Below are 27,602 nucleotides of genomic sequence, written 5' to 3' on the forward strand. Positions count from 1 at the left end.
GTAACTGCCCACTATAAACATATCTCAAAGAAGGGTCAGCATTTAAAACAAATGGTTGCCTTGGCAACCATCAAAAATGGCTGTGGTTCTAAAGGCAACTAAGGTAGAAGTTTGCATTTCAGTAGGGTTGACACCCTGGAAACACAAACCCACCTGAGAGTTTCTAAAAACATGATAATAGTAAATAATAGTAACAATAATAAACTACAATGTCATGGCATACATACTGAAGAGGGAAAGGTAAAATGTGAAGGGAATATGTAGATTCCAAAAGGAATTCAATTCTAATCACAAGTGAAATAAGAGGAGAAAAACTTACATGAGATGTTCTGGGCTCTCAACAAAGCTTCAAATTTCTGATACAGGTGTTTGAGCAATTAATGATACTAAATCATTGAGATTTTGCATGTATTCAAATATTTAGTTAAATCAGAAATATGACTGTCACTATTTTTTGTATCATTATTATGAATTCCTACCTGAATGATGTCATTCTATTGCCATTCAGATTGCATTCTCACGACCTATGGGCCAATGAAAAGCCATGAAATAAACATTTGTTGGTGGAACTTATCAAAATTACTGGAATTAATAAAAACTTGTTGAAACCACAGCCACAGCATGAATCAAGTGCTTAACTTCTACCTGCTGGAGTCTTCTGTAGAACTCTAATGGGACATTGTCGCTCGGACTAAGCAGAGTCCATTCAGACTTATGTTCTTACACTGGTGACATTTTGTAGTGCCCTAGAGTAAACTGAAAGGTAAATGTGGACCTTCCAAAATGAGCTCACATCTGACCAGTTCCCTTGGGAGCTCACTTAGAACGTGGACAAAATCTCGGTGACGATTCTCCTAAGATGTTGTGGTCCATGAAACTCAGCACTTACCGTGTGGACTGGAGGCCTCTTCCAGTCAAGATCTATACAGGTGGAACCATAGCAGACTTCATACCAAGGAACCAGAGGTCCATCTAAACTTTTATACTTTACACCAATGCATACATCTCCCATTGCTAACCAACAGGGGAAGTTTATTTTCAAATGAGATCATTCCCAAATCATGTTACTTTTAGCAGAGGTTAGCCCTCTGTGGCCATCACAAGTTAATTCTTCTAAGCCCCTTCAGGGAGAGCCCAAAGACATGGGCAATTAGGAGGAATGTGTTAGCGTGTGAATACCTGTGGTATTATAAATATCATGAAGGGACACCTTCACATGCAAGACAACAATGCTTTTCTCTCTCTCTCTCTCTCTCTCTCTCTCTCTCTCTCTCTCTCTCTCTCTCTCTCTCTCTCTCACACACACACACACACACACACACATACACACACGACACTGCTTTCAAGCTTGAAGTAACGGGTCTCTCAAAAAATACTAACTTTGGGATAATGGGTTCTTCTTAAGGAAACACACATACAGGGTGCTCATGGACACAATGAAATGTACACATAATAAACAAAAGCAATGTGGCTTTGGTCAAAAATGTCTCGTCTTTTTTTATATTTACCTTTGTGCATGCACAAGCTTATATGGTGTACACACATAAGCCATGGGTCATGTGGCGGTCAGAGGACAATGTCTGGTGTAGGTCCCTAGCGTCTACGTTATTGGAACAGGATCTCTTGTCTAAGGCTGTGCATAGCAAGTTCGCTAGCTCATGAGCTTCTGAGGATTCTATTGTCTCCATCTCCCATATTTTGCAGAAGTGCAAGGGGTGCAGATGTGTACACTACCACATCCAGCTTCCCAGGGACTTTGGCAACTCAAATTCGGGTCCTGGCATTTATACATTTATAACTTTGCCCACTGAGTCTGACAAAGAGAACCACAAATTTATCCAAGCATGTGGGATCGCACAAGCATCTTGAACAATGGCACTGTTTAAAGAAACTCCATTCGACTGTCTGGCTGTCTGGGTTGGAAGATACAATGCAGTGCAGCCTGCATTCACTCCCAGCAAGTTTTCTGTTTTGTAAGATAACTTCAAATATTTTTGAAGAAATATGGTAAAGTGATTATCCTTCTGGAACTGGATCCACCGACGCTGTCGCATTAACTCACAGCTTGTTAAATACTCTGCCATCTTTCTATAACATTCTTTATTATGAGACTAGAATCAGCATATGGGAATTGCTCTTTTCCTGCTACACTGAAGTCATCACTAACTACTCATCTGTGACATGTACTCTTTTTCATAACTAGGAATTTTAGCTTCACAAAAATTTAGAAAGTGCCACATTGTTTCTTGGCATCTTTTCAAATGTGACATTATTTCAATTTTGGAAAACTCTATCTTAGCAAACACATTAGAGGGTGCCAGGTTAAGGATTGCCCAAAAGGAGCAGCAAGGCCTCTGTGTGAGCCAACCACAGACCTTTCTTCTAATCTAGAGGGTCACATGCCTTTCATTAGAGGCACATGGAATTACACTGAGCTCAACAAATGCATTTCAAAACAGTTTATCAAATTACCAGCATATAGAAATGAATTCCAGTTACGGAAGATAAGTATTGGAAAACAACTGCAACGCAGAGATGAAAAGCTCCTGGTACTGTCTCTAATAAAAAGTCTGTGTGAGTAGGTCTTGTGTCCGATGCGCAGATATTAATATTATCAAACCCATATACACCATCCATATACACAAGCACTGTACAGTAAATAAAAATAAAATAGATGGAGGAATTTTCAGGCTCATTCATTTCTGAGAAAAAAAAGTAAATAAGGAATCGAGTCCAAACAGCAGTCAGTTTTCAGACCCTTGGAAAGTGGTGTTTTGCAAGTTCTCAAATGGTTTCAAGAAATTTATTCTTAAAACTTATATAGTAAAAAGAGAAGGCTAGCCATTAGATCAGCACCTTTTCCAAGCCCCTACATAAGGGACCTGTCCACTTTATGGTCCAAACACAGTCTTTTTTTTTTTTTTTTTTTTTCTTTTTGGTTTTTCGAGACAGCGTTTCTCTGTGTATCCCTGGCTGTCCTGGACCTCACTTTGTAGACCAGGCTGGCCTCAAAGTCAGAAATCCGCCTGCCTCTGCCTCCAGAGTGCTGGGATTAAAGGCATGCGCCACCACGCCCGCCCCCAAACACAGTCTTAAGAGCAGCACCCGCCAGCAAACACTCAGAATTAGCACTTTTGGCTAGGCACATATCTGCTACCAAATTAAAACAGTTCCACGGGGTTGCTGGAGCTTCCTCCAGAAAGTGTCAGGAAATTTCAGTGGTATTTCTTGTATCACCACTAAGACGTATCTGTACATCTAGTCTGGTTTTTTGTTGTTGTTGTTGTTGTTGTTGTTGTTTTGGGTTTTTTTTGTTTTTAAGGCCTAGATAGCTTTCACACTTACACTGGTTTTTAAGTAGACAATACTTCATAGTCACCCCAACTGTGTACATGCTACTATGACTACCAAATCAAATAACTTCTCTTTATTGTTTTCCTTAAGAAACGTTGGAGGCGTCAGTCTTAACAAGTCCTTTTATTAACAAAATGCTATGACCACATCGCATTTACTTCACCTAGGAAAAGAAAGTCAATTCTAAAATATCCTGGGCGAACCACAAGACATTACAGCTAAGCCACCAGCCTTCAGAAGCACACTGGTTGTATTCTGACAGGACTACCACACCTATTGCCAAGTAAGCCAATGATTAATGCTGAAGAGGAACTGTGTAAGGCTGTGGAGAAGAGGAAGGAGTGTCATGCAATCACCACAGAAAGTAAGCCATGGTAGGAAAAGCTTGGCTATCAGAAAGTCATGTGATCTTTTAAAGAACTTGTGTAATAGCGGAAGAACTAACTACCCCCACCCTAACGAAAACCAGGATGATTTCAGAGATCATCCCAAAATATAAAACACCCCCAAATTATTATTTCAAACTTCTGTACAGTTCAGGATAGTCTTGAAATGAGACTGAAACATAAATGAATAAACTTAAGGCATGAGTGATACTTGGCGAAAATGATGCCATGGGACTCTCTGGAAATATTTTGAGGGCATGCTTTCCTACAAGGCTGAATTTGTTTCACTCTGCATATGCAATAAATGTTCTAAATTCTAAATTAAAATAGGGCTTTAGAACAGCGGTTCTCAACCTGTAGGGTGTAACCTCTTTGGGGGTTGTATAACAGATATTCTGGATATCATATATTTATATTAGGATTGATAACCGTAGGAACATTATAGTTATGAAATAGCAACAAAATAGTTTTATGGTTAAGGGCCAGTATGACCTGAGGAAGTTTGTTAAAGGGTCATAGCATTGGGAAGTTTGAGAACCACTGGCTCAGAAGCACCATTTTGAATAGTCTAATGAGCATTTCCATAGTTAATGACATACAGAAATTAAAAAGATTAGAAACAGATCATTATAATTATTATTATCATAATAAATATTCACACAGCCCTTTAGCATTCAGCAGGCCTGTTTAGATAAGTTATCTAAATTGTTCTTCCCCTAAAACCTATGTATTATTAGTCAAGTCCACAGGTGGGAAAATTACAAACTTGAGGAGTTAAAGATTTACTCTAAGTCTGACTTTTATTCCAACACAGCCACACCACAGAAGTAAACCCTAACCCACAATTGCCGGAATTCTAAGCAAGGCTGGGCATTAGCTTATTCTAGACATGGAGCCTCCCAAAGGCACCAGCGTGGCTCAGTCTTCCATAGTTTTAATTTGCACTCTGCGTACCTAGATATCAAGTAAGCCTTGAAACAGGCCAAGTGCTCAAATTATAGAAAATGGAAAACAAGACAAAAGATTAAGAATATTGTGGTGAGCACAGATGACCACAGAAATAATGAGAATGATGAATAGATGCCTAACACTAAGCCTGGCTCCCTTAACAGATCCCCTCCCTGGGATGGCAAGCTCAAGTCCTTTCTTACCTGTATACTAGACGGGGTGCTCCTGGGGCTGACTTCGTGCCCACTGTTTAATGGCAGATGGCTTAGTTAGGGTGTTTAAGGTCAGGGTACTGCTGATTAGTAACCAATACAGGTGACATTTTATCATAAGGTTATTACATTCCCTTAAATGAATTCCTTAAAAAGATTTGCCATACTAAGTCAGCATGCATGCTTAAGGGACCACTGTGTGCTTTGTATAACATAATCCCTTGGGAACTGATCTTGCCTGCCCTGCTTCTTTGGTATGCCTTTATGATCTGAGTACCTGGAGACTGAGCCAAGATGAGGAGCTGGGAGCCACTTGTTCTATACACGGACTCCGAAGCTGCTCTGGATTACACAGTCAAACCTTCAGAGAAATCTGTCAACTCATGTCTGTCAGCGCAAAAACTCTTCAGAGTGAGCTCGATCCTGAAAGGGAACCTGTTGCATGCTGGAAAGAAAGACCTAACTATCCTGGCTTTCTTTATTATTTTTAATTTTAAAATTAATGAAGGCCTTGGTGTACAACCCTGGTCATTACAAGCTAAACTGGCCACCTCACACGCTGGCGCACATATCCATTATTTCCTTTGGCTAATGTTAGGCACTCACAGATCTTCAAGGCCAAAGGAAGGAGTTGGATACAAATTATATGAATCAATAACCTTCAATCTCTGCTAAATACCTGTCTGAAGAACTTCAGGGCAGTTACACTAAAAATAACTGCTGTTGCACGATACACTTTTAATAATATGGAGTTCTAGAAAAGGAGATTAAAAGGAAGGGTGTAAGAAGCACTTCCTTAACAAGAAATAACTTTAAAATAAGGTTGATAATGTAAAGACAAGTAAGCTTGAACTGGAATTCGGCAACTGTCTTCAAATTCAGACTTTAAAAGACTATAAAGCCACAGAACACCAAAAAGTATAGAAGGCTCAGCCACTACTAAACAGTTTCATGTGCTTATAAAGCTACTTAATTATAAGGCACATGGCGATTCGGTGCCTATGACTGTAGGCCAATTTTATTCATAGCTTTCTGAGTGAGAACCTGAGACACAATGCTCACTACCACTCTGTATGTTCGTGTCCCCAAATAAAGTTCCACATGAGAAAGCCTGGGAAAGCAAGGCCGCTCATTAAAGGCTAATCATAGATTGCTTTAACTGATGAAAAACTAGGACTTCGCTTCTCCACCGTGGCAACTCTTGCGGTTTGCACAGCGATCGCAGGTGAAGAACACGGTTTTAAGATGAGTCACTGTTGATAAACCCATCTTGGGGGCCGGTGGGAGGAAATCCGAGCGCCCCGTCATCCCGGAGGGCGGCGGCAGGAGAGGAAGCGGCAAGGGAGACTGGGAGAAGGCTCGGCCGGGGAGGCCAGTGCCGAACGGGGAGGCCTGGCAGGCTGCGCACCAGCTCCCCAGCGCCGTGCTCCACGCCCACCGCCCTGCACGCGCGAGCGCCTGGGCTCCCAGGCCTGACCCGGTTCTACAGCCCTGAGCCGCTGCAGCCCCAGCCCCTCCCGGTCCGCCCCGGCGGCGGCTTCTCCTGGTGCAGCAATGAAAATGGACCCTGAGGCTTATGGATCCGAAACTCCCATTTTTCCACTTCGCCTTTAAAAACGGGGAAAGGTACAATATTTCACTCTTGTGTCTAGTTCTGATCGTACTATCTCCGGAGCTACACCGCGTCTTTATAACTCTTCCGAAAAAAACAATAAACAAACAAAAAAGCACAATTAAAAATAATAATAATGATACATGAATGAATGAATGGATGGATGGATGGATGAATAGAGACATAAAGCTAATTAATAACTGATTTGAGGAAATGCTTAGGTCTAAACCAAACCAAGCTTGCATTTTGATGTCTTTGTAGTATCCTCAAGCTACAAGGTTGTGCAGACCCCATTCTGAGCAGTAGTTCCCCAAGAGTACAAATACATTAGGAAACACAAAGCAAGATTAACAGGATGGTGCCGGTGCCACCTCCCCATGTCATTCAACAACTTCCTCTTACCAGGGTTTGCTGAGCACAGCCTTTTTACTGTAATGGAGCCAGGAGAGGCAGTTACTTATGCTTCTGAGTCAGAGTCAGTCTCTCTCTCTCTCTCTCTCTCTCTCTCTCTCTCTCTCTGTGTGTGTGTGTGTGTGTGTGTGTGTGTGTGTGTGTTTACTAGAACTGCAGCTATCGTTACCAAAAAAATAGTATTTGTGGTATGTCTAGATTACTACTGTCAACATTTTTAAACATATATAAAGGTGACAGTTTATCTCCTAACAAGGAATTATGGCTTAAGGAATCACAGTGCAACAGTGCAAATATGACAAAGTTGAATACTCAAAAATCCACTGAGTAAAGTCAGGCATTGTCGTGCACAACTGCAATTTCAGAATTCCTAAGGCTGAGGCAGAAGGAATGGGAAACCCAGGGCTTTGGATATATGGTGAGGCCTTACCTCCAATAAGTAAATAGCTATTACTATATGATCCTGCACCTGGAATCTTGCTCATCCAACCAGCAGAGGACAGAACAGTTTACAGATTTACAGAGCCAGACTGAATCCAAATCCTGACGCCATTGGCTACCCTTTGTGGTCTGGACAATATGTAACTTCCCTAAGTAGTCCCGCCTCGATTCGGTTGCAGGTGGAGACAAGACGCTTAGCTGACAAGGCAGTAGCCTGAGCTTTACAAATGTGCTCCAGGAGTAACAGGTTAAGGTATCCTCTAATGAGAGACAGCGCTCCTACTCAGCGCCCTTTCTCCCTGCAAACCTGCCTCACCTGAGACCAGTGGCTTCTCTTACATTCATTAGTGCTGGCTGCTCATCAACCGAAGAAGTTTTTCAGGCTTGTAGCTCATTTCTATGCAAACTGAGTCCAGCCACTGAGCGCAGTTTGCGCGCCCTCTGCTCCCTAATTTTCACAAGTGAAAACGAAGTCCAACCCACTTAAGAATGTCCTCCTTCATATCATTAAAGGGCACCACACAGCTTTAGCTGACAGGAACCTAGCCCAGCACACATGCTGTCCAGCTGGCAAATAGAGGCATCTTCATCAGTATCCACTCCTACATACACTCTGATAAGGAACACTTCGATGAAGCCAAAACATACATTTCCTTCCTCTATTTCTGCTTTTAGCGGACATGAGAGCCAGGCAGTCATCTCAGAGATTATGAAATGGCAATGAAGAGATTGTGTTTTAAAGCCACCAAGGCTACCAGAACAGCAGGGCTAAATTTTGCCTACTTGCCTTTAACCAAAAGTATGCACTCCTTCAGTTGTGGAAAAGTACAGAGGATTTTAAAAACCCCTACTTATTAACCAGAATGCACTTTTAAAGAGAGAACTCTTTCTACTGTTGCTTATAAGATGTGCAAAAAATACAGGCAGACAGACACACCACTTCACAAATCCAAGAATCTCCTTCAAAGGATTTGTAAAGTTGCTAATAGATAAAAGGTGACATTAGAACAGTATGCTTGAAAAATGCAATTAGCTAAGGTTCCTGGGAAGCTTTGGAATGTTTGGTCTCTAAGGAAGAGGCAGATACATTGGAATGGGAATCTTACAAGTGAGTCAGCCATAGAAGCAAAAGGAGCACCCTGGCACATCCTCTCCTGGAATTCTCTGCCACAGTGCCCTCTCCATAGGGCCTTGGAAATATATAATTAAAATATCACGTAATAAGTTTTCCCAAAGCTGCTTAACATCTAAATGCTAAGTAGAGTCGTTTGTTTAATTGAAGGGACTTCCCAATTTTCAGATAAAAGAAATGTTTTAGTTAGAAATAAATAAAATCACTTAGAAAAGATCCAAGACCCAGGGCTTACAAGGAAAGAGAGAGAGAGAGAGAGAGAGAGAGAGAGGGAGGGAGGAAGAGAGAGAGTTCAGTGTGTTTAGTTGGCTTTAAGATGCAAGGAAAAGTGATTGGTGAGAATCAAATATCCAGAAGCCTTTGACAGTCTTCTTCCAGCATGAAATCGCTCCATTAGCTATAATCACTTAACACTTTATTGGTCATTTGTTGGGAAAACTTCTGTATTTTTTAAAAGCAAAGAGAAGTCCTTTTACTGCCAGAACTGGACATTTTTTTTAAAGCAATATTAGCTATGGTTCTCCTCGGGCATAAAGAACCTTACTCATCACTAACCACGCTGGGTCTTCTGAGGGTGCAAGTTATCATTGCTCCCTTAGCACTGAGGCGTGAGACCTGTTTACTGGGCACTTTCACTGAGAAACCAACGCAAAAGTCGCCTTTAAGTACAGGACACAATATTTGTGCTGAAAAGAAGAACTAAATGTACAGAAGTTCAATTTCACATATCTGACCCTTTATGGTGGAGATTAACATCACCACCCTTGTTGTCTTTTCTAATCATGCAGCATTGAGTACACCAGTGTGTCAAAGGCGGAACCAATAAGGCACACGATGGAAGGTAGTCATGGATTCTGCTTTTCTCTCATTTTCGAAAGTATTAGAGCTTCCCTCTACCTCAGTTTTCTGGAACAGTTCTGCTTGGTTAGGTATCATTAATCATTAAAATGCAAGATTTGAAAGGACACTATAAAATGCAACACGCTAAGCTGTAACCAGTACTATTATACTTTAGGAACAAAACACCAGGGCAAATTTCAAGCAGAGTCTACTAATTATGGAGCACCATATAATCCTATTACTCTCTGAAACATGACAATCCAATTTCACAAGTGTCTCAACCTCAGAAAGCCCTATACTTTTCTGGATTAAAAAAGAAGAAGAAGAAAGAAAGAGACGAAATATTCTTTCTCAAGTACACACTTAGTAGTACATTTTTAAGAAACTACTGAGATGATTTGGTCTGGTCTCCCTTTTCTTGGGTTTACAATGTCAAGAAGATTCTTATTTGGGCTATGCTAGAGCCAGAAATGTAGCCCAATTCCAGGATGCTTCCGTACAAGTGGAAGTCCTCAGGAGAAATGGAGAGGATTGCTTTAGGTAAGGCTGGATGAAAGGTATGTCATAAAGACAGAAGAGCATTAGCAAATGTGTTTGAGAATGTCCGGGGACCCAGGCGCACTCGGCTGAGGACAGAATACATGGCGACCTTCAGATAGAACTTGTAAATCACAAGCCTCTGGGAGGAGCTGAGTGCCAGCATCACAGGAGAAACAAGAAGATGAGCAAGTCCTGAAGGAAGGTGCAGGCTGATGGCGTTGGCATCCAGAGGCAGGACGGGAATAAAAGGGGAGACTGGGATTATTTTATTCAGCTGAAAAGCTGGAAGCATAAACTCCTCAAAGAAAGAAACAGACGTTTAGAGGGGAAAAAAAAATCAAGGGCAGACGACTAGAAGGGGGGCTGAACCGCAATGCCCTACTCACTAAGGCCAGAGAGACACAGGAGAGGATGGCTGGCCAGACAGGCTCATTTGAGCATTGCAATCACATGGAAACTCCATTGGGGCTTGGCTTCTGTGAAGCCACTGCTGGTGACTTCAGCGCATCACTGTCAAGAAACAGGGAGGCCTGGCACAGTTTCTCTGCTGATTTACAAGAAAAGAGAACCAAATTCGGGCATCCAATATTTTCCCCACTCTCCGCTTATTTTTGTAGGTGGTTCAGTTTATCTTTTATCTGGGGGGGGGGGGGGAAGAAAAAAAAAGGAGAGTCTGGATTCCACATCTGACTTGGAAACATTGGAATCGATAAATCTCAGAAAACAACAGTTTTTACTTATAAGGACAAGTAAATTAAAAGTAGCCTTTCAGTTGGAATGGGATTTATCAAAACTGTTTAAGGAGTTGTATTCAGTATTTGGTAAGTGTTCCTTAGATTCCATTCTGCTTGAATTCCAACCTATTTCCCACCTTCTGTAGCCATAGATTACCTACAAAGCTGTACTTAAGACTTTTCTTACATTCTGAGAATGCTCTATAACCAACTACAACTGGATTATAACCCATTTAACTACCTTCTATAAAACATCTAAGACAGTCTTTGTTCACAAATATGTGTCATGAGAACAAGTATAAAATGGTTTAAAGACTGCCTGAAAAGGAATTTGCTTCAGTAGGTGAAAACATTAGCATAACTGTGATTTGAGAGAAACTTTAAAAAAAAAAAGCATGCATACAATGACTTATTGGGAGAGCAGACTGCTTAAGAAAATGCAACCACTCGCCATTATATATCCTCAAGTAAAAGAAGAAAATAGGTGTTTAATATATGGAGGGGGAAATGAATTGGAAAAACATACTTAAGACAAGATTAAGAAAATCATTGAGAAGAACTTGAGGAAGAGAGAGATTTACCTATTTTTTGCTATAATTGCATCAGGTACATATTGATATTAAATTATGACTTAAAATCAGAGTAAAATGGCAGATTCCACTATACTGACATAATAAATGAAAAGCATAGAAAAACTTGATGTAAGTTAAGTAAGGGCAGAGGAAGGGATTTAGCCATCAGATAGTACGATTGCGCACTCACGGCTGCACAAAGGAGGGAGATACTATTGAGGTGACCTGAACCATCGTCAAAATGGCGAACTCCTCTTAAACCACTCCCTTGTATCATGATTCAGTTGATAATTTCTAACAAGAAAAAGATGATTATTTTCTACTAGGAGACTGTTTCTTTAAAGGAATACCTATAGATAAATTATGCATAAGAGCTTTCACCTGAAGGAAACATCAAGGAGAAAAAAACAACCAAAGCAAGGGGGAAGAAAACAATAATAAATAATAACCACCTGACATCTGGCTGAGACACAAGGCAATGAAGGGCCTTACAAATGACAGCATCCTTCTTCTTAACCTTGCAAGCAAGAAGAATGAGGTTCAGGTACACAGTCTGGACCAGCCTGCAGCTCAGCCCACGTCCAGAGCCTGTCAGGTCCTCCTGCTTTCTGCAGAGTCACTTCTGGAACTGTCTGAGATAGAGCCAGGAATGCAGAGTTCAAATCCTTCCTTCATGGCATTCAGCCTTGTTCTTAAACTCAGGGCAGGCACACTGCAGCTATAACCAGTCTGTGTCCAGCTCTTATGAGGGACAAGGTTGTATTTGCCCTTTAAAAATGCAGTTGTTACTATTAGATATAAACCCTGAGCAAAAACAAGGAATTTAAGGTATTATTATACCTCATAAGTTTGTTAGGGAATTCTGTACTTCAAACACACCAAATGAAAATTGACTTGATTAGAATCAAGAAAAAAATAAACATTAATTATATCCATGTCAAAATCCATCCAAACCATGGCTAAATATGTAAAGTGAAGAGATTGTAAAATAAATAAATAAATAAAATAATCATATCTATACATTAAATATTTCATTTTACCGCATTTGAAGCTGAAATGTATCTATCATTTGAATTACAGGACTAAGAGGGAAAGAGTTAATAAAAAAAGGTTTTTCCCCCTTTGTTCTTTTGATAAATTGTTTTTGTAAGTGCTGAGAAGTTTGTATAAAATGCTATGAACCCTTTCTTAACCACATTCAAATAAACTAAGCTTATTTTTCAGGCTCAATGTCAAAGATACACTAGATTAGTATATAAAAATTCAAAGTACTAACTCAAATGAACCATTGTTTTGCTGGGCTTTAATATTGTTAAATGCCAAAAGTTTTTAAAACTAAAGTAAAAGGTAACAGATTTAGTGGGCATGTCATAATTAGTTTTTCAGTCCAACAGGATTTTATATCAGCAAATTTAAAGAGGTTCCTATCATTAAAGTGTCTAAAACAAACACCAAACCTAAATTTTCTGTAGAAACTCTGACATGCGATAACTATATATATATATATATATATATATATAGTTGCAATAAAGAAATATATCAATGCACTCGTTATATAAGCACCAAGTTCTGTGTACTAATGACAAACTAAATGGCATTTTGATTCTGTTTCCATACCCATCTGCAGAAAGAAACACAAAAATTAAAGAATCTTAAATATTAAGCAAAGTTTCTGAATAAGCCTGGAAACTGTCTACTGATTTACTTAGATTTATTTTGGTGATCATTCTTTTAGTAACATAAGGAAAACCTGTTACTGAATCTCTAGGGTTTTGTTTTTTCCTTTATAGAGCAAGATGGGCACACAACAGTGGAATAGTAATTTAAGGAGTTTCTAACATCCAGAATAATATAGGACCCCATTGTCTTTCTGAACACACATGTATTACAGAACAAAGATGAAGACAGACCACAACAGAGTCCTGGGTGACTGACAACTGAAGGAAAGCCAGCCATTGAGCAAAGGACCTTCCTTCCTTTGCTCAGGATCCTACTTCTCTGTAGGATGATTAGTAAAAGATCACACATATAGGCCGGTCTTTTAAGGAAATGAGAAGGCCATACATTCAGGCATAATCACTGAAGCCATCGGGAAATGAGACGGAGAAGAAGATGTTACAGAGCAGAGTCACAGAACAAGGAGAGCTCTGTCAGAGGCCAGAGTGCGCACTGCATGTCACCGCAGGTGATTTAATTCATTGGACCATCAGTTCCCTTTATTAAGTGATTTCCTTATTGTAAATCCATTGAAAAGGTACATTCATTTTGCCCCTGAAATTCAGCCATATAACATATCATATAGCATATCATACATTGTGGAAATAAAGTCAACCTACTATTTCTCTGGTGCTAGTCGAATGAGTGAATCCCCCCCCACCTCCCCTTTTTTTTTCCTACATAGGAAAATGTGAAGAAAAAAAAAAAAAGCCTGTTAAACTTTTCACTATCTGTAAGTACTGGCTTCAAATTAAATCTAAAAGTACCATTCTGATTTCATTATTATAATTCAAATTTAAATTTGTCATTTCAAAATAACACCCAAAACATGATTTGGAGAACCTTACAGTATCCTAATTCCTCAATGCTGAGAAAGCCCCACTGGAGAGTTCTGGCTAAATTCTTGCCTGACATCACTGCAGACAAAAGAGGAGGTAACTGCTTGGAGCAGTCTCATCTCCACCAGTAGAGACACAAAACTACTTCTAAATACACTTCGTTGGAAATTCCAACCCTGTTGTCTCTGGCCCTACTCCTTCTTCCAGTGAAAGGGAGTTTAAAACTCCGTGCGTCCCTCTTTAGGGAGAAGTACATCTATTTCAAATGGAAACATTTTTTTTTCTCTTACATATAAACAGGACTGTGATTTCCCTATGGCCAGGGCCTTCTTTCTGTACATAACTACACTGTGAGAATGCCTGTCATCATCACCAGTAGTCAGGAAAAACATACAGGTGCAGAGAGACTTTTCTTTACAATTAAACACCCTCCACACACACCCCTAAAATATGTCACAGGGAAGTCTCTCTTCTTTAAAGTGGGAATTCCAACCTGGTTCACTGACGATGTTTCCTATTTTCCTTTTAATCCTGGAGAGTTCCAGAAATTGTTCTTAAATAGAATTCAAAGTTGGATAAAGTATTTTTCCCTTCGATGAAAAGTTTAATACACAAGTATAAAATATAACTGATACTCAAACAAATGTCATGTTCTTTTACACCGCTCACGGATTTCAGTTAGCTTCAGTGATTAAGTACGTGACTTTTCCAAATCACTCTTTGCTGGAGTTAAAGTAAAAGTGTGAACTGACACACGGGAAATGACTTCTCCCTGTAGTGACTCCTTACAAATGACCAAAGTATCTGCCAGAGAGTACTTTGAGAAATATGTTGCTCGTGTCTGGATCTCTCCTGTATCAGAGATTTGAAAAAGATGGAATGACAGGGGAAAAAAAAAAAAAAAGAAGCCAAATCCACTTAAAATGAGTTTATATTTTACAAGAAAGAGCAAAGGATCAGCTATCTAAAAAAAAAAAGGAAAGAAAGAAAACACACAGACACAACCAAAACAAAGCAAAAACCCTATAAAGGTTAACTATTTCCTCTCCTGAAGCCTTAAAGGGGTTTGTGGGGGAAACCTATGTATTTTGAAAGCAATGGACTTCAAGAAATAGCATTTAAGCAAACATTTACCTAAAACTCAACCCAGAAGTTAAGATGTCAATTTGGTAATAACAACACATTTCGTTTGAAAAATCAGAAACTGTAGAAAGACCAAAATTCAAGCTAACATCCCTGTGATTAACTCTAGGGTTGCTTAGCCAAGAGCAACTTTCTGCACTTAAAACATAAAACTGTCAGTTTCCTCTGCTTGGAGACAAAACACACAAAGAGCAAACATTCAGTGCTATATTTCCTAGACATGAAAGACAGAACTAGCTTTAGTGATCTCTCTGGCTAGTTCTACCTATTTTAACACTCGGACCAGAGAGACGGAAAGTCAACAGCAAAGCCCCAAACTTCGGACCCACCTTAGAAGACAAATAGTATTCAGTTTTATGCTATACCCCAAACCTTGATGACAATGTAGTCAGTCGTTCACAGTGCTCTACCAACTCTCTGAACAAATATGCTAGCAGCTTGTGCCCTGTGTCATTGACTATCACTACAATAAACAATTAAAACTCTCAGAAGACCTCCAAGCGCTGGTAAGGTGATAGTTGGCATTCACCCCTTGGGAATCTGAAACACACTGGTGAGCATTTTCAGAGCAACTCTCTCGTCCCTACATCAAAATAACATCCATCGCATACATCACCTGAGATCGAGTGGTCCAGTTCACACTCACAAACTTGGGATGCTGAGGTGGTTAAAAGCGCTAAGTAAAATTGCCTTAGTGTTTTTGCCAGAAAAAAGAAAGTGGTATTCCTAATTATTTCCAAATTATATCACGGTTTTATTTAATTTCATTCGGTGTATTTCGTCACATGAACTAAGTGGAAATGACCTGCTCAAGAGCAAACAATAAAATCAAATTTTCATTTAGCAGTATGTAAGCTTCTGTTTCCTATGCCACTGCTCTTAACATATAAATATAATAAAGAAATGAAGATTTAAAAAGTCCCCCAGCAAGTACATCTGTCCACTAAAGGGGCAAATTCTATATCCTTTCAAAACTGATAGAAAAAAGGAGAAGGGGGGGGGGGGAACGGGACCAACTGCTGGTAAAGCATGGGGTAGTAACAGAGACAGCATGTTTGGTCTCAGGATAATTTTCTTCAGCACCCTAAAGTCAGCGATATCGTGTGGCCCTGCTTGCCCTTCTGAAACCCATCAAGAGGATTTTCAGAAAGGAAGGATTCTGGTTATGGTTTCAAAGGCCAAATCAACTTAAAGGATCTTCCAGTCCTGACAGAAAACGGCATAGTAGCACAGCAGAAGCTACACACAGAGTGCTCTATGCCACGCAAAGCCAGAACTCTAAGTGTGACCCCACTGGGGTTTATGTAAAATTCTCAAGGACCTCAGGCTGAGGTCAAAGTTTTCTGTGTCAAATACATATATATATATATATATATATATATATATATATATATAAATGAATAAAAACACATGCTTCAATAATGCCTTACATCATCATGGACTGGATAGACCCCACTCCCCTTTCTGTTCAGGCAGATTTCTTCTTTAAAGGGAACCAAAAATCTGTAACAGGCAAATGAGGAGCGCCTGCTTACACTACTATCTACCTATCCTTGTCTATTTCTAATCAAGTTCCATGTCAGTCACATTGTGGAATGTTATTCTCAGTGATACATGAACCTTACAGGGAGTAGTAAGAGCACAGTATATTTAAATAAATGTCAGCTATGAGATAGTGAATGATTCTTGGGATAAAAAGTGCAGAATGTATACATAGAATTAATTGTAAACAAACACGACAAATAAAAGATTAAGACTTTGGCAAAGGCAGCATTCAAGACCATGTGCATAGGTCTATTTATAAAATGTATACATATGATTTTCTTTCTTTCTTTTCTTTTTTTTTTTTTTTTTGCGTTTTGGACTAGTGTTCTGAGTGACAGCTTCCCGCTTTATAGTGTATCAAAGTGTTTTTTTTTTAAAGCAATATGTGTTACAAATAATTATGGCATTCTTTCAACACAGTAAATTTCTGTAAGAAATAGAGCATTTTAAAACAGACTGAAGACTGAGAGGGTAAAGGGTGGGGGAAAACAGTTTACTGGAACTGGATCATGGTGGCAGCAGATTTCCTACTCTAATTCCCTCACATCTTACATGCAAAGAACTCAATTTTAGTAAAAAGGAAAAAAAAAAACTGTTCTTAAATACTTACTCAACAGTGTAGAATACTTCATGCTTACAAGGTGGCTTTACCCAGGTTATTTTCTAGAACTTTCCTATCTCCACAGAACTAGGGAGCAGTGTTTGCAATAATCTTTACAGAATATTTGCATCTAGTGGTGAACATAATCATTTTAACTGTTTGTTTAAAAACTTAAAACTATATTACAAAAAAAACATCATCAAAATAAAGAAAACAGATGAGGTATAAGGGTCTCAGAATTACATAAAAATAATTGGGAAAAAGACAATACACATTGTAAAAATTTAGTAGTATGGACAGTGATTAAACTTAAACTATCTACGATCAGTCTTAACTTCTGTCAACTGAATAACATCATTTAGAAGTACAGTGACCTAGATTCTCTTTCAGCCAGCATTAAAAACATCACAAGTAAGGCAAAGACAAGTGGCCGCCGTTTTCCTAGGACCACTTATCTGTTCAGAACTACTAACTATTGAGAAACCAATGCAGTAATCTTCCAGAGCTAAGATGACATGTGGATCATGACATCACATAAAGTCGAATATGTTGTTCACTGTTTAAAGTCAACCTCGCTTGCATTGAGAACCAGTGTTATAACTAATTTAACTCTTAAATAGGCTCTGGGATGCATTAAATAACTGAAAAAGACCTGAGAAAGATTAATGTGATTTAAAAAAAAAAACATTTAGTTTGATAGAATCAAATACAGTGACTTCCAGCACAAGAGCACACAAGCATATACACATACATGTGTGTACTTAGAATCATCAAGTCGGAGATGAGTGTGCTGTAGTAATCCTAGGATATTAAGGGTATCCCTAGGCACATAAACCATATCATGTAATAGAGAAATCTGATTCCCCAAACCAACTGTGTGACACATATTTACACTGTTTATAGACATATCTCTAGTTCATAGATGAATGCATGGAAGAAAAGGTGTTGCAGTTCGCACAAGTGCTCAGAAAGCCATACAGTAGGACCTAATTACAAAGATCACGTCCTATTATGCACTTTCACTGATGTGTAAAACTTCATAGTCTGTCCAAACTCTGTAAGCAAAACCAGCTCTGAGCGAAAATATTTTCATCCCTGTTTTCTACACCTATGACGCTTCTATGCTTAAATAAGTTATCTGTTGTCCTATGTTGTTATAATTATTCAAATTTTCAAAAGAATAATATCATTACTTCTAAAGATTGAGGCATACACGTCAGGGAACATAAATGTCTTCTATTATACTACTCATGATCACAATTATAAGTAAGTAATGGATAAAGGAATCATTGGGATAAGTAAGGCAACCATGCTCCTTTCAAACTAAAGAAAGAGAAATAAAAACAAGAACTGTAAGCATTAAAATTTCGTTCCACTGCTATCAACGATAGCAGACTTAAAGGGCAGGCAATGAATCATCTGTTTATTTAAGTGCTGAATAAATGGAATATATGCTAAGTTCTGAACTGACTTTAAAATATTTGGAACATTTTCCAGAGCCTATTTTGACTGTGTCAATTACCTAGTTACCAACGTTGTTGTATTCTGTTGCTTGATGAACTAGGACATCCAGCAACCCCAAACCAGTATTACAAGCCCAGCAAATAGCATCACATTTGGGTGACGCACAGAATCCATCACCCTAGGGAAAAATGCATGGGCTCAGAGTACAGAGTCTTTACATGTTCCATGATATTTCTGCATAACGTTTTAAACCAATAGAATTGTAAACTGTAAAGTGCTAGCTTATAAAATGATATCTTCAGACAAAAAAGAAAACAAAACAAAACACTGTCACTCCCTACAGAAATGAGACTTTTTCAAAAATGTTCTCAGAACACTATTTAAGATACACAACGAGGGGGGGCAGTTTGATTTATAGAGTGTTTTTTTTTTCCTTCTTTTGAAATCTCTTAGTAAAATCTAAGTACATCTAAATACTATGGGAATGACTGATTCATTATGTTTAATCGCCACACTCACTTCAAACTTCTAACTTTTTAAAAACAAGTCATGTATCTCTTTAAACGATTCCAGTTCTGTTAAAAGCACAGCAGGTCATGATTTAGCACATTAAACTCCACCATCAAGGTGGATCTAAGAATTACATACATAAAATATGGCTCCAAGAGCATGCACACATTGCTGCAATAATTCAAGCACAGTAGAGTTACTGTGGCTGCATCAAACATCCACAGGGTTTAGAGTATAGAATTCCTCTTACACTATAGACAGCTTCCTAATAACTACCAAAGAATTTCACAAATCAAAATATGTTACCTTTGTTCAAACAATACTGCTGCTCGCTATATAACAGAAAAGACCATCCTTAATCACTCAGGAACCAGGCTAGTGATAGATGCTCGGAGTGGAGGTGGCGCCGAATGGTTTGAGGCAAAACCGAAACATATTGTTTAAGTAAACCTTAAGGGGAGGGGATCATATGCGCAATTGATGGATTTTTTTTTTTTGTATCATCTTCCACAAAGTCTCTCCTACCCCTCCCCACTACTCCACAGTAAACAAGCTGCTGATATTAAAAGACTCTAGCTGCAAATACTTCACTCTGCCTTTTTTGCTTCTTTCAAAACTTTTTAACTATCCCCAATTTTGAAACAGCAGACCAATATTTATTAAATAAAAAATTCATTTCAGGCATACCTATGACTTGAAATTTATGCTTGCAAGCTCTCTATAGCATTATGAATTAAATAAAATCTCAATTCAATAAATCTGCACTATGTTGATACAAGCAACACATAGCTTAATTCTGCTACTTTTTCCTGGGGGAAAAAATGTTTAAGCAAAGAAGTTGTTATCAAAGGAGAAATCTGTCGGATATGAACTGAAGTCTATAGCTCTCGTAGTAAAAGCTGAGACCGAATAAAGTAAATCAAAACTAGCTAAGAAGGAAACACTGAAGGGTCTGGAGTATGCAGAAATATTTTGATAATTATAAATGTATTAATGACCAGTCTTCCTCTGTGAGACACCTCCTTTCATGGTGTCTTATTCCTGAGAGGGTCTCTAGATATGGAAGGGGTAAAAATAACTAGCTCTCACATGAAATCTGGTATTATTACAACAAAGACTTAAACTTCAGCAGCAGCTTGCATGAGGAACATCGACACCAAGTTCTGCCCCACAAACGGGAAAGAAGGCCCTACTTTTGGGTGGAGCAGCTTTTCCCAGGGAAGGAAATACTGACACAATTTTTTTTTTCACCCCAGAAAGACTTTGCTCCTTGCCAACTTCTGAAGTTGGCCCCTGACAATGAATGTGATCAAGGTGTCTCTTAAGCAGATGAAGTTCTATTTGCCTGTGCAAATTCTACAGGGAAGAAAACAATTATTAAAATAGAGTTAAAATACTCTGTGATAAATAAGGTTTACGGGTGCCATTTAAATTTTTCAAGGTGAAAAATGCAACACTTCCAGTAGGAACAAGCTGACCCTCGAAACTCATGTTTTCAATATAAAACTGCATTTTTGGGAACATTTCATCTATTTTCCTTCCTCTGCACATAAAAATGATTAATGTCACAATTAAACCTCCATATTTTAGGCTCCTGGTAACAGGTGTGGCATTCTCTATATAAACATATTCACTGACCTGTCACCATTGATAACCTTCATTAATTAATCTCAATCGAAACAAAACTTGTTGGGTTTTTTTTTTTTTTCTTCTTTCAAATAGTAAAGAAATAAAGTAACACAAACACCCATTTTCCCGGCAAACTCCCAAACTGTTTAAATGGTGGCAACCTCAAATGCACCAGCCATCACTGAGAACAGCTCAGGAGTTATAGCAGAGCTAAGCATGAATGAGTTTTAATAACAGATTGAAAAACAAGAATAAAAATAACTGTATCAACGGAGCTTTTCTTCCTCGGGCCACAAGCCCGTTTTTACTTGAACTTTTTTTTTCCCCCTTTTAAGAAAAAAATAGCATTTTGGCCACCGAAACCATTGCAGAACATTATTAAAAGTTAAAAGCTACCAATTACTTCTGTCTGTTCTTTTAAAGCAAAGTTTGTCATGACGTCAGTTGGTTTAGAGAAAACAAGAGAGAGAGAGAGAGAGAGAGAGAGAGAGAGAGAGAGAGAGAGCAGGAGAGAAAGTTTCCTACTTGTATAAACTGAGCAGCAGGGAAGGTGTCGAGCCACTTGTAAAGTATGTACTGCAGGTTTTTAAAGAGCTAGCAACATCTTAAAAATTAAAAGTAATTTTTATCTTATTCTTTTGAATGCAACATGCTGTACGGCCAGCCTTGATGCTTGTATTTCAATTATACCTTGAGTCAAAAACTTATTTCAATGATGCTTCAGATCTGAAGTACACTGATAATTTCATCTTTGTTTTTGGTACTTGGAACTGCGCTCTGAGGGGTCAAAAAGAGATGGGATAATAAAAAGTACCGTGCGGCAAAGTTACAATGGTTCCGGTAGCTATTATCTCTAGCAGGCTTCTCTGGACTAGCTTTTAACAATCCAAATAATGTTCAGCATCTTATGAATTCAGTAAAAGCGTTTCCTTATGCCCCAAGATCTCTTTCCAACCCAAATCAATTTCTCCATTATTATATCCTACAGAGAAACAAACCAAAGGTTTGCAAATTCACTTCCCAGGGAAACAAGGGTCATAGAGTGATATAAAGACACCCCAACATGGGCATAACTGTACCATTTGAAGTGTCACTTATGAAGGTTATCAATAATAGAATATTTAATGCAAATACTTTGGACCAAGTTACATTGAAAGATAAAACAAGCTGATCTCTATTTGCAACTAAGCGGTAGTCAAAAAGAAAACCTTGGCATTTTAGGGTATTTCAGTAGACTGATCAAAAAGTTGAGGAGAAAAGTGATTTTGGTCATGTTAAAACCAACTGCTCAGTTTCTAAAATGCAAGTAATAATGTAAAGTATGTTAAATCTTTTCTATACATGAGCATAATAAGTATACTTGGAAAATGATGTTAAATTTCAGCTCGATAGTAAATTGTCTTTATATTATATCTACAATGGCTCCATTAGATCCCATAAATCCTGTTATGACAACACAATTCACTTCCACATAGCCCCAAATAAAATGTAGCTATTCCATAGATATGCTGTATATGTATGTCTGTATATGTTATTATTCATTCCCCCATAGCTCAAAAAAAATAATAAATAAGGAAGCATAACAAGAATAATTAGCTATCAGCAGTATTAGTAATCATAACTAGAAAAAGAAGAACGAGAAGTCTGTTACCTGAAAGCTGGGCCAAGGATGAACAACAGGAAGCAAGCTCATACAACTTGCCTGTTCTTTATCAAATTGATTGTAACTCATGAGCTAAATACAATATTTGAGTCAGAACTGTCTGAGTTTATAGTTTTCTATGCCTGCCAAAAACAGATGCAGGCTACCACACTAGCTGTCCCGAGGAAACTAAATTAAGCAGAGGCAAATACCAAGTGGAAAGTTGTCAGTGTGTTGAATGAATGGCTTCATTTTACACACCAGAGAATATCTTCATGAGGATATGTTTTAATGGGAGCCAGTTGTTTTATTTAAAGTTCATCGCTTGTTTCAAAAATAATAATTTCCCTTGAAATCAATTATAGACACCTGTCCGCAACTCTCTGAAAGTCTATTTTGTTCTATGAACAATAACACAGTGTTTTGATATTATTGTTTGCTCTCAAAGGATGTATTAGATTAACAAAATTATATATATATAATTTGTTATTTTTTGATAATATATATGTATATATTATCAGAAAGCCAGTTATCCATGCTGACACCAATTTCAAATTCAAAATAAAGTTCTAACTCAAAAACAAAGTCTTTTGCAAGTTTAAAATTTTTCAGCAATGTCAATTTACTTCAAAAAATAGCGTTAAGTGTTTACAAAACCTCACGCCGTGGCCTTAGTTCTTAATAGAAAATGCATATATCTTTAGAAGCAAATAGTGGCTTCTCTCTGTGCATGGACTCATAATAATAATAATAATAATAATAATAAATACCAACATTAGTAAAAGCACCATTAAATACTTTATCTTAAGAGCAACTTTCCCACAGGTGCATTCACATCCCTGTTGAGAAGGTTTTCTTATGAATGAAGATTTCCCTATGTGTTTTACAGAGACCTATAGTGAAAACTAGAATAAATTCAGGAGTGTTATATGACTTAAAAGAAAAGTAAAAATAATGCCAAAAACAACATAAGGGCACATGTAAGTCACTCATGATTAAATACACACCGATTTGGATGCTAAACTGGTTAGTATGAAAGTATGTAGAAATTTATGTAAAATTGTTCACAATATTAGTAGTCAAAAGTGTGGAGCTCTGAATTCAACTCAGGATTCACAGCCACTCCGGCAGTCTCTTCCGCACCTTTAATGCTAGCTATAACAAAGGACAAGAGCCACCCAGCAGCACAAACACTAACAGAATCTAAAATTCAGAAGTGACAAACTTTTTTCCTAGCTACTTTCTACGAGTTATTTGGAGAGTGTCAGACTTAGTTATTATGTATGTAAAAGTATTCTACACAAACATAGCTTACCATGCAACAGGCATATTGGGAAGCCATGAAAATCAGCTCACCAAAGGTAAATAAAATTTTGCCGAGCACTGATGAAGGTTCCCAATATCTTGCAGTTAGAGAAATCACGGCAGAATAGAGGCATTAAGACATGATTTCCTCCTTTGCAGTTTTATTTTCACCGTACTAATATCTAGACATAATCACCAAACTAGCATATTCGGAGCCCTGTCTACTTAACTGACTGGAGACGTTTTGACCTCAAGAGTATAGCTTTAAAAGGAAGTTCTGAAATCTTACAGAAGGATAAACATGATGAACATACAAGTTTAACTTGTGAAGTTTGAGCATGCCATTAATAAACTTTCGCTCAAAGGTTTAAAAAAAAAAAATCCTCAGAATGTTGGTATCATTTCCAGACTGTCTTGTCAGCATCGAAACTTACAGGAAACGCTTCATCTTCCCATACAAACCCTGTATTTATTCACAACCCTGTCATACTTGGGGAAAGGAAAAGGGGGAAAAGCCGCATGGTGATTATTTTAGAACCTCTGCTTTTCTACACCAATACTGCATTAACTGAGAGAGCCTTAGAAGCAAGTGAACAGTAACTAAGAAGCTGCCCAGCACTGAGATTAGAGACTTTCATTCTCATTTTGCCCACGTCAAGGACCTGCTAGCTGCAGTACTTTCCTGACAGTCCCTAACATGTTTAACTCTAGCAGCCTTTTCAAAATATCAAGTCTTCCTAAAACCTGTAGCGAAGGATCGAGATGCTACGGAGGCTGCTGGGTTTGCGCTAAAGAGTTTACAGCACTCCAAAGGCTTATCGGGGAAGTCTACTTTAGTTTTTTCTTTAGGCTTGAGTAATCAAATTTAGCTAACCAGGCCTAGAATGATCACTTCTTTGTAATCTTGTCTCAGGCCCTTATCTGTATTTTTGTTTTTGTACTATCTCTTCCAGGCCCTTGCCTGTTCACCTGGAGAGCATACACAAGTTCAATGAATCGGCCTAACTTGTGTCTGATTTTGCTTCTTCTCGCGGCCAGTCTCTCTTCACTTACCTTGTTTAAAATGCTAGCGGTGATTTCCCCAAACCGGATAAAGGATGGATATTCTATCCTAATTTGGATTCATCATTAAATCCATAGCTCTGACTCAAAAACTTTCAAAAGATCAAATCTGAGGCCTAAAAAGATATGGGGAAGTCAGCCAGGTCTTAAAATGTAGTGAGTCCAATCAAGGTTCTCTCTGAAGCCCCCATAAGTAAGTCCTCGGGTCCTCTCACTTCAATGGCTTTAGGATCCTAGAGCCATAAAACAGTTAGTGACTTCCCTGGTGAAAGGGGAAACACCATCATCTCAGACAGGTACTCACAGAAAAAGCTTTCCCAGCCTCAAAAACAGTTTGCACTTCAAACAGCTCCCACTTCTGCTTCACCCTCAAATTATTCATGGGGTCCTATAATCCTGGAGTTATTTGGAGGGATAGAGGTGTTTGCCTTGGCCTTTCAAAGATGCGTTTCAGACTCTACAGCCCAAACAGGAACTAGACAGAAAGCAAAGAGCCTGTCTGCCTGCATGTCCCACCGCTGTCAGGCGTTTAATCACCAGCCCGTGTCCCCTGACCCGCTCGACACATGGCGCATCAACCGCACCGCAGAGGAAGTCTGCCCCTTGCTCAGCCCCTACGGAAGCGCCCTGGCTACAAGGCCCTGCCTCATGGTACCGACAGGGCACAGACCCCTGGGCCCAGGCTGCCCTGAGCTGCCCAGAGACGGGTATACCAGGAGAGGATGCCACACTCTCTCCCTCCAGCCCTGCTGGGCCTTTAAGGGAAAAAAGTTTGAAGCCTGGCTTTACAAACTAAACTCTTCAAACCCAAAGGCAGTCTATGCTGTTTTACCACTTTGTGGGCCACTCCAAGACCCCTCGCAGAAACCCTCCCTACCCTCCCAAGTTCACCCAACTTACTACTCTGCATGCCGGTGCCTAGTCTGCTCCCCGTTTGCCAGGAGCCCCCAGAAAACTTGCAGCAGCGGCGGCGGCGGCCCCTCGGGTCCAGCCACCTCCAGATCCTCTGCTGCTCCCGGTAGGAGAGAATTAAAATCAGCCAGCAAGAGACAGCGAGGGGGAGTGGGGCTGGGAGGGGGAGGGGGCACCGGCCTGAAACTTCTTTTTTTGGCAAATCGGGATTTGTTTTTCCTCCTCCCCGGCGGCTGAACTTGACCCTCCTGACTCTGGGGGCTACTGCAGTTTGAAGTCGCTCTGGTTTCCAAGGCTCAGATGCCTTAGACCCAGCAAAGAGAAAAGAGGAATTGGGGGAGTGGGGGTGTAAAGGGAACAGAAGAGAAGAAAGAAAGAAATCACACGCGCAAAGGGGGGTGGGGGGGAGGAAGAAAGAAAATGCGTGTGAAACCCGAGAAGCCTGCGCTTGGCTTGCTGCACACTCTCTCCCTCGGCTGTGCTTTTTTTTTTTTTTTTTTTTTTTTTTCAAAGAAAGTCACTTTTAATTCCCAGGGCTCCCCGCTCGCGATCGCCCACATTTTGCGCACACTCGCGCGGGCGCAGCGCTGGCGGAACGGCGCCCCGGCCGGCTGAGCCCGCGCCCCCCGGCCTGCCCGGCTCCCCCTTACCTGTTGATTAATCGTCAGGAACACCCTCCGCAGCCCGAAAGATGGTGGCGCGGCGGCCAGAGCCATGAACCGTCTTCTGTTGTTTGCAGAGTTGATCTTGGATTATTGGGGGGGGGGGGAGAAAAAGGTCTTTCCTGCCTCCCCCCCTTTCCCTTCCCTCCCCCCCCCCCCAGGAAAAAAAGAGAGCGCGAGAGAAAGAGAAAGGAAATAGAGCTAGGATGTGCCCGGTGCCGGGTGGGAAGAGGGGAGGGGGTGTTGTTGGGGTTTTTTGTTGTTGTTGTTGTTGTTTAAAAAAAAAAAATAGGCAAAGGCGAGAGAGCGATCAGGAGGACGCGAGGTCCGGAGCCACCGAGCAGCAGCGAAAAAGAGGACGCTGGAGATTGCAATGAGATCGGGTCTTTATCAGAAATGTTATCGCTTGTCAGGACCTCACTCTCCGCGCATTACGTCAGTTTCAAGACACCAACACTATTAATATCAAAGGAGCCTTCGCGGAGGAAAGCGCCACCCCAGACCGAGCTCCCTTAAAGAGACAGGCGCGTCCCCGCGCCGCCGCCGCCGCCGCCCCGCCCGGCCCCGAGCACCCGCCGCCGCCGCCCGCGGGACCGGCCGGCCGCACCAGCCCGCGACAACTGGGGACCGCGCGCGGCTCGTCCCGCCCCGCCCCTCCCCCACCGGACGGGCTGGGGGAGGAGGGAGGCTGTGTTGCCCTGGCCGAGGGCCTGGAGGCCGGGACCTACCTTGGGGGGCGCGGGGGGCAATGCGTGGCAGCCGAGGCGATGCTGCCCAGATACTGGAGATGCTGTCCTGGAGAATGCCAAGAACTCTCAAAGTGCTTTTTACCTTTCCCTCTAGCTCTCAATTAAAGGACGCAGGATTGTGTGTGCGTGTGCGCCCCCCTCCCCCGCCCTTTATCTGTGGCTGGAAGTCCTAGGATACCTCGGCCGTGGTCAGGATTTCCCAGGCTTTGGATGGTAGGAGGGCTTCAGGAGAACAACTTGAACTCTATCCTGAGTTGGAGAAGTGCGGACTGAGGTTGCTATGGTTTTCTGAGCTGAGAAGCCAGAAACTCAATGGGTGCTTTAAGGGGGTACCACGAAACAGATAAAATGGGGACATTATTCAGCCGCTGCCAGGTTAATACATGCTGGTCTTTGGGGGTTTCAAAGCAGATAAGAAAGTCTGATTCGGGCATGACATACTTTTCTTAGCACTTCTCTTGGTTAAAAGAAATCGCCTCAGCATAAAGTTCATGAAATGAACAGGCTATCTTTCCCTTTAACTTCTAAAGATCGACAATGCATAAAACATTACCAAGACAGGATAAAAAGTATAGGAGGTGTTAAAAACTAAGTAAACAGTTCTTGGGCTTTTGGACTTCATTTTCTTCAGTTGGGTGACT

General features: G+C 40.1%; 1 protein-coding gene and 1 non-coding gene across 13 annotated transcripts in view; both read right to left on the minus strand.

Annotated features, from left to right (window-relative positions):
• The window catches only part of Trps1 (transcriptional repressor GATA binding 1), a 235,875-nt gene extending 208,647 nt beyond the window's left edge, over positions 1-27,228 (minus strand). For 2 of the 12 annotated variants that reach the window (XM_006521563.3, XM_006521560.3), the window contains exon 1: positions 25,539-26,019. In XM_006521563.3, the coding sequence (XP_006521626.1) occupies positions 25,539-25,548 (10 nt within the window). In that variant the 5' untranslated portion in view covers positions 25,549-26,019. The other 10 variants (NM_001310485.1, NM_001310481.1, XM_011245778.3 and 7 more) reach the window with 9 other exon arrangements.
• Mir1907 (microRNA 1907) lies at positions 25,622-25,711 on the minus strand. Its single transcript, NR_035444.1, has one exon. It is a non-coding gene; the product is annotated as a microRNA 1907 (primary transcript).
• Positions 27,229-27,602: the final 374 nt, after the last annotated feature.

Source organism: Mus musculus, chromosome 15 (genome assembly GCF_000001635.26).
Source record: "Mus musculus strain C57BL/6J chromosome 15, GRCm38.p6 C57BL/6J".
Lineage (NCBI taxonomy): Eukaryota > Metazoa > Chordata > Mammalia > Rodentia > Muridae > Mus > Mus musculus.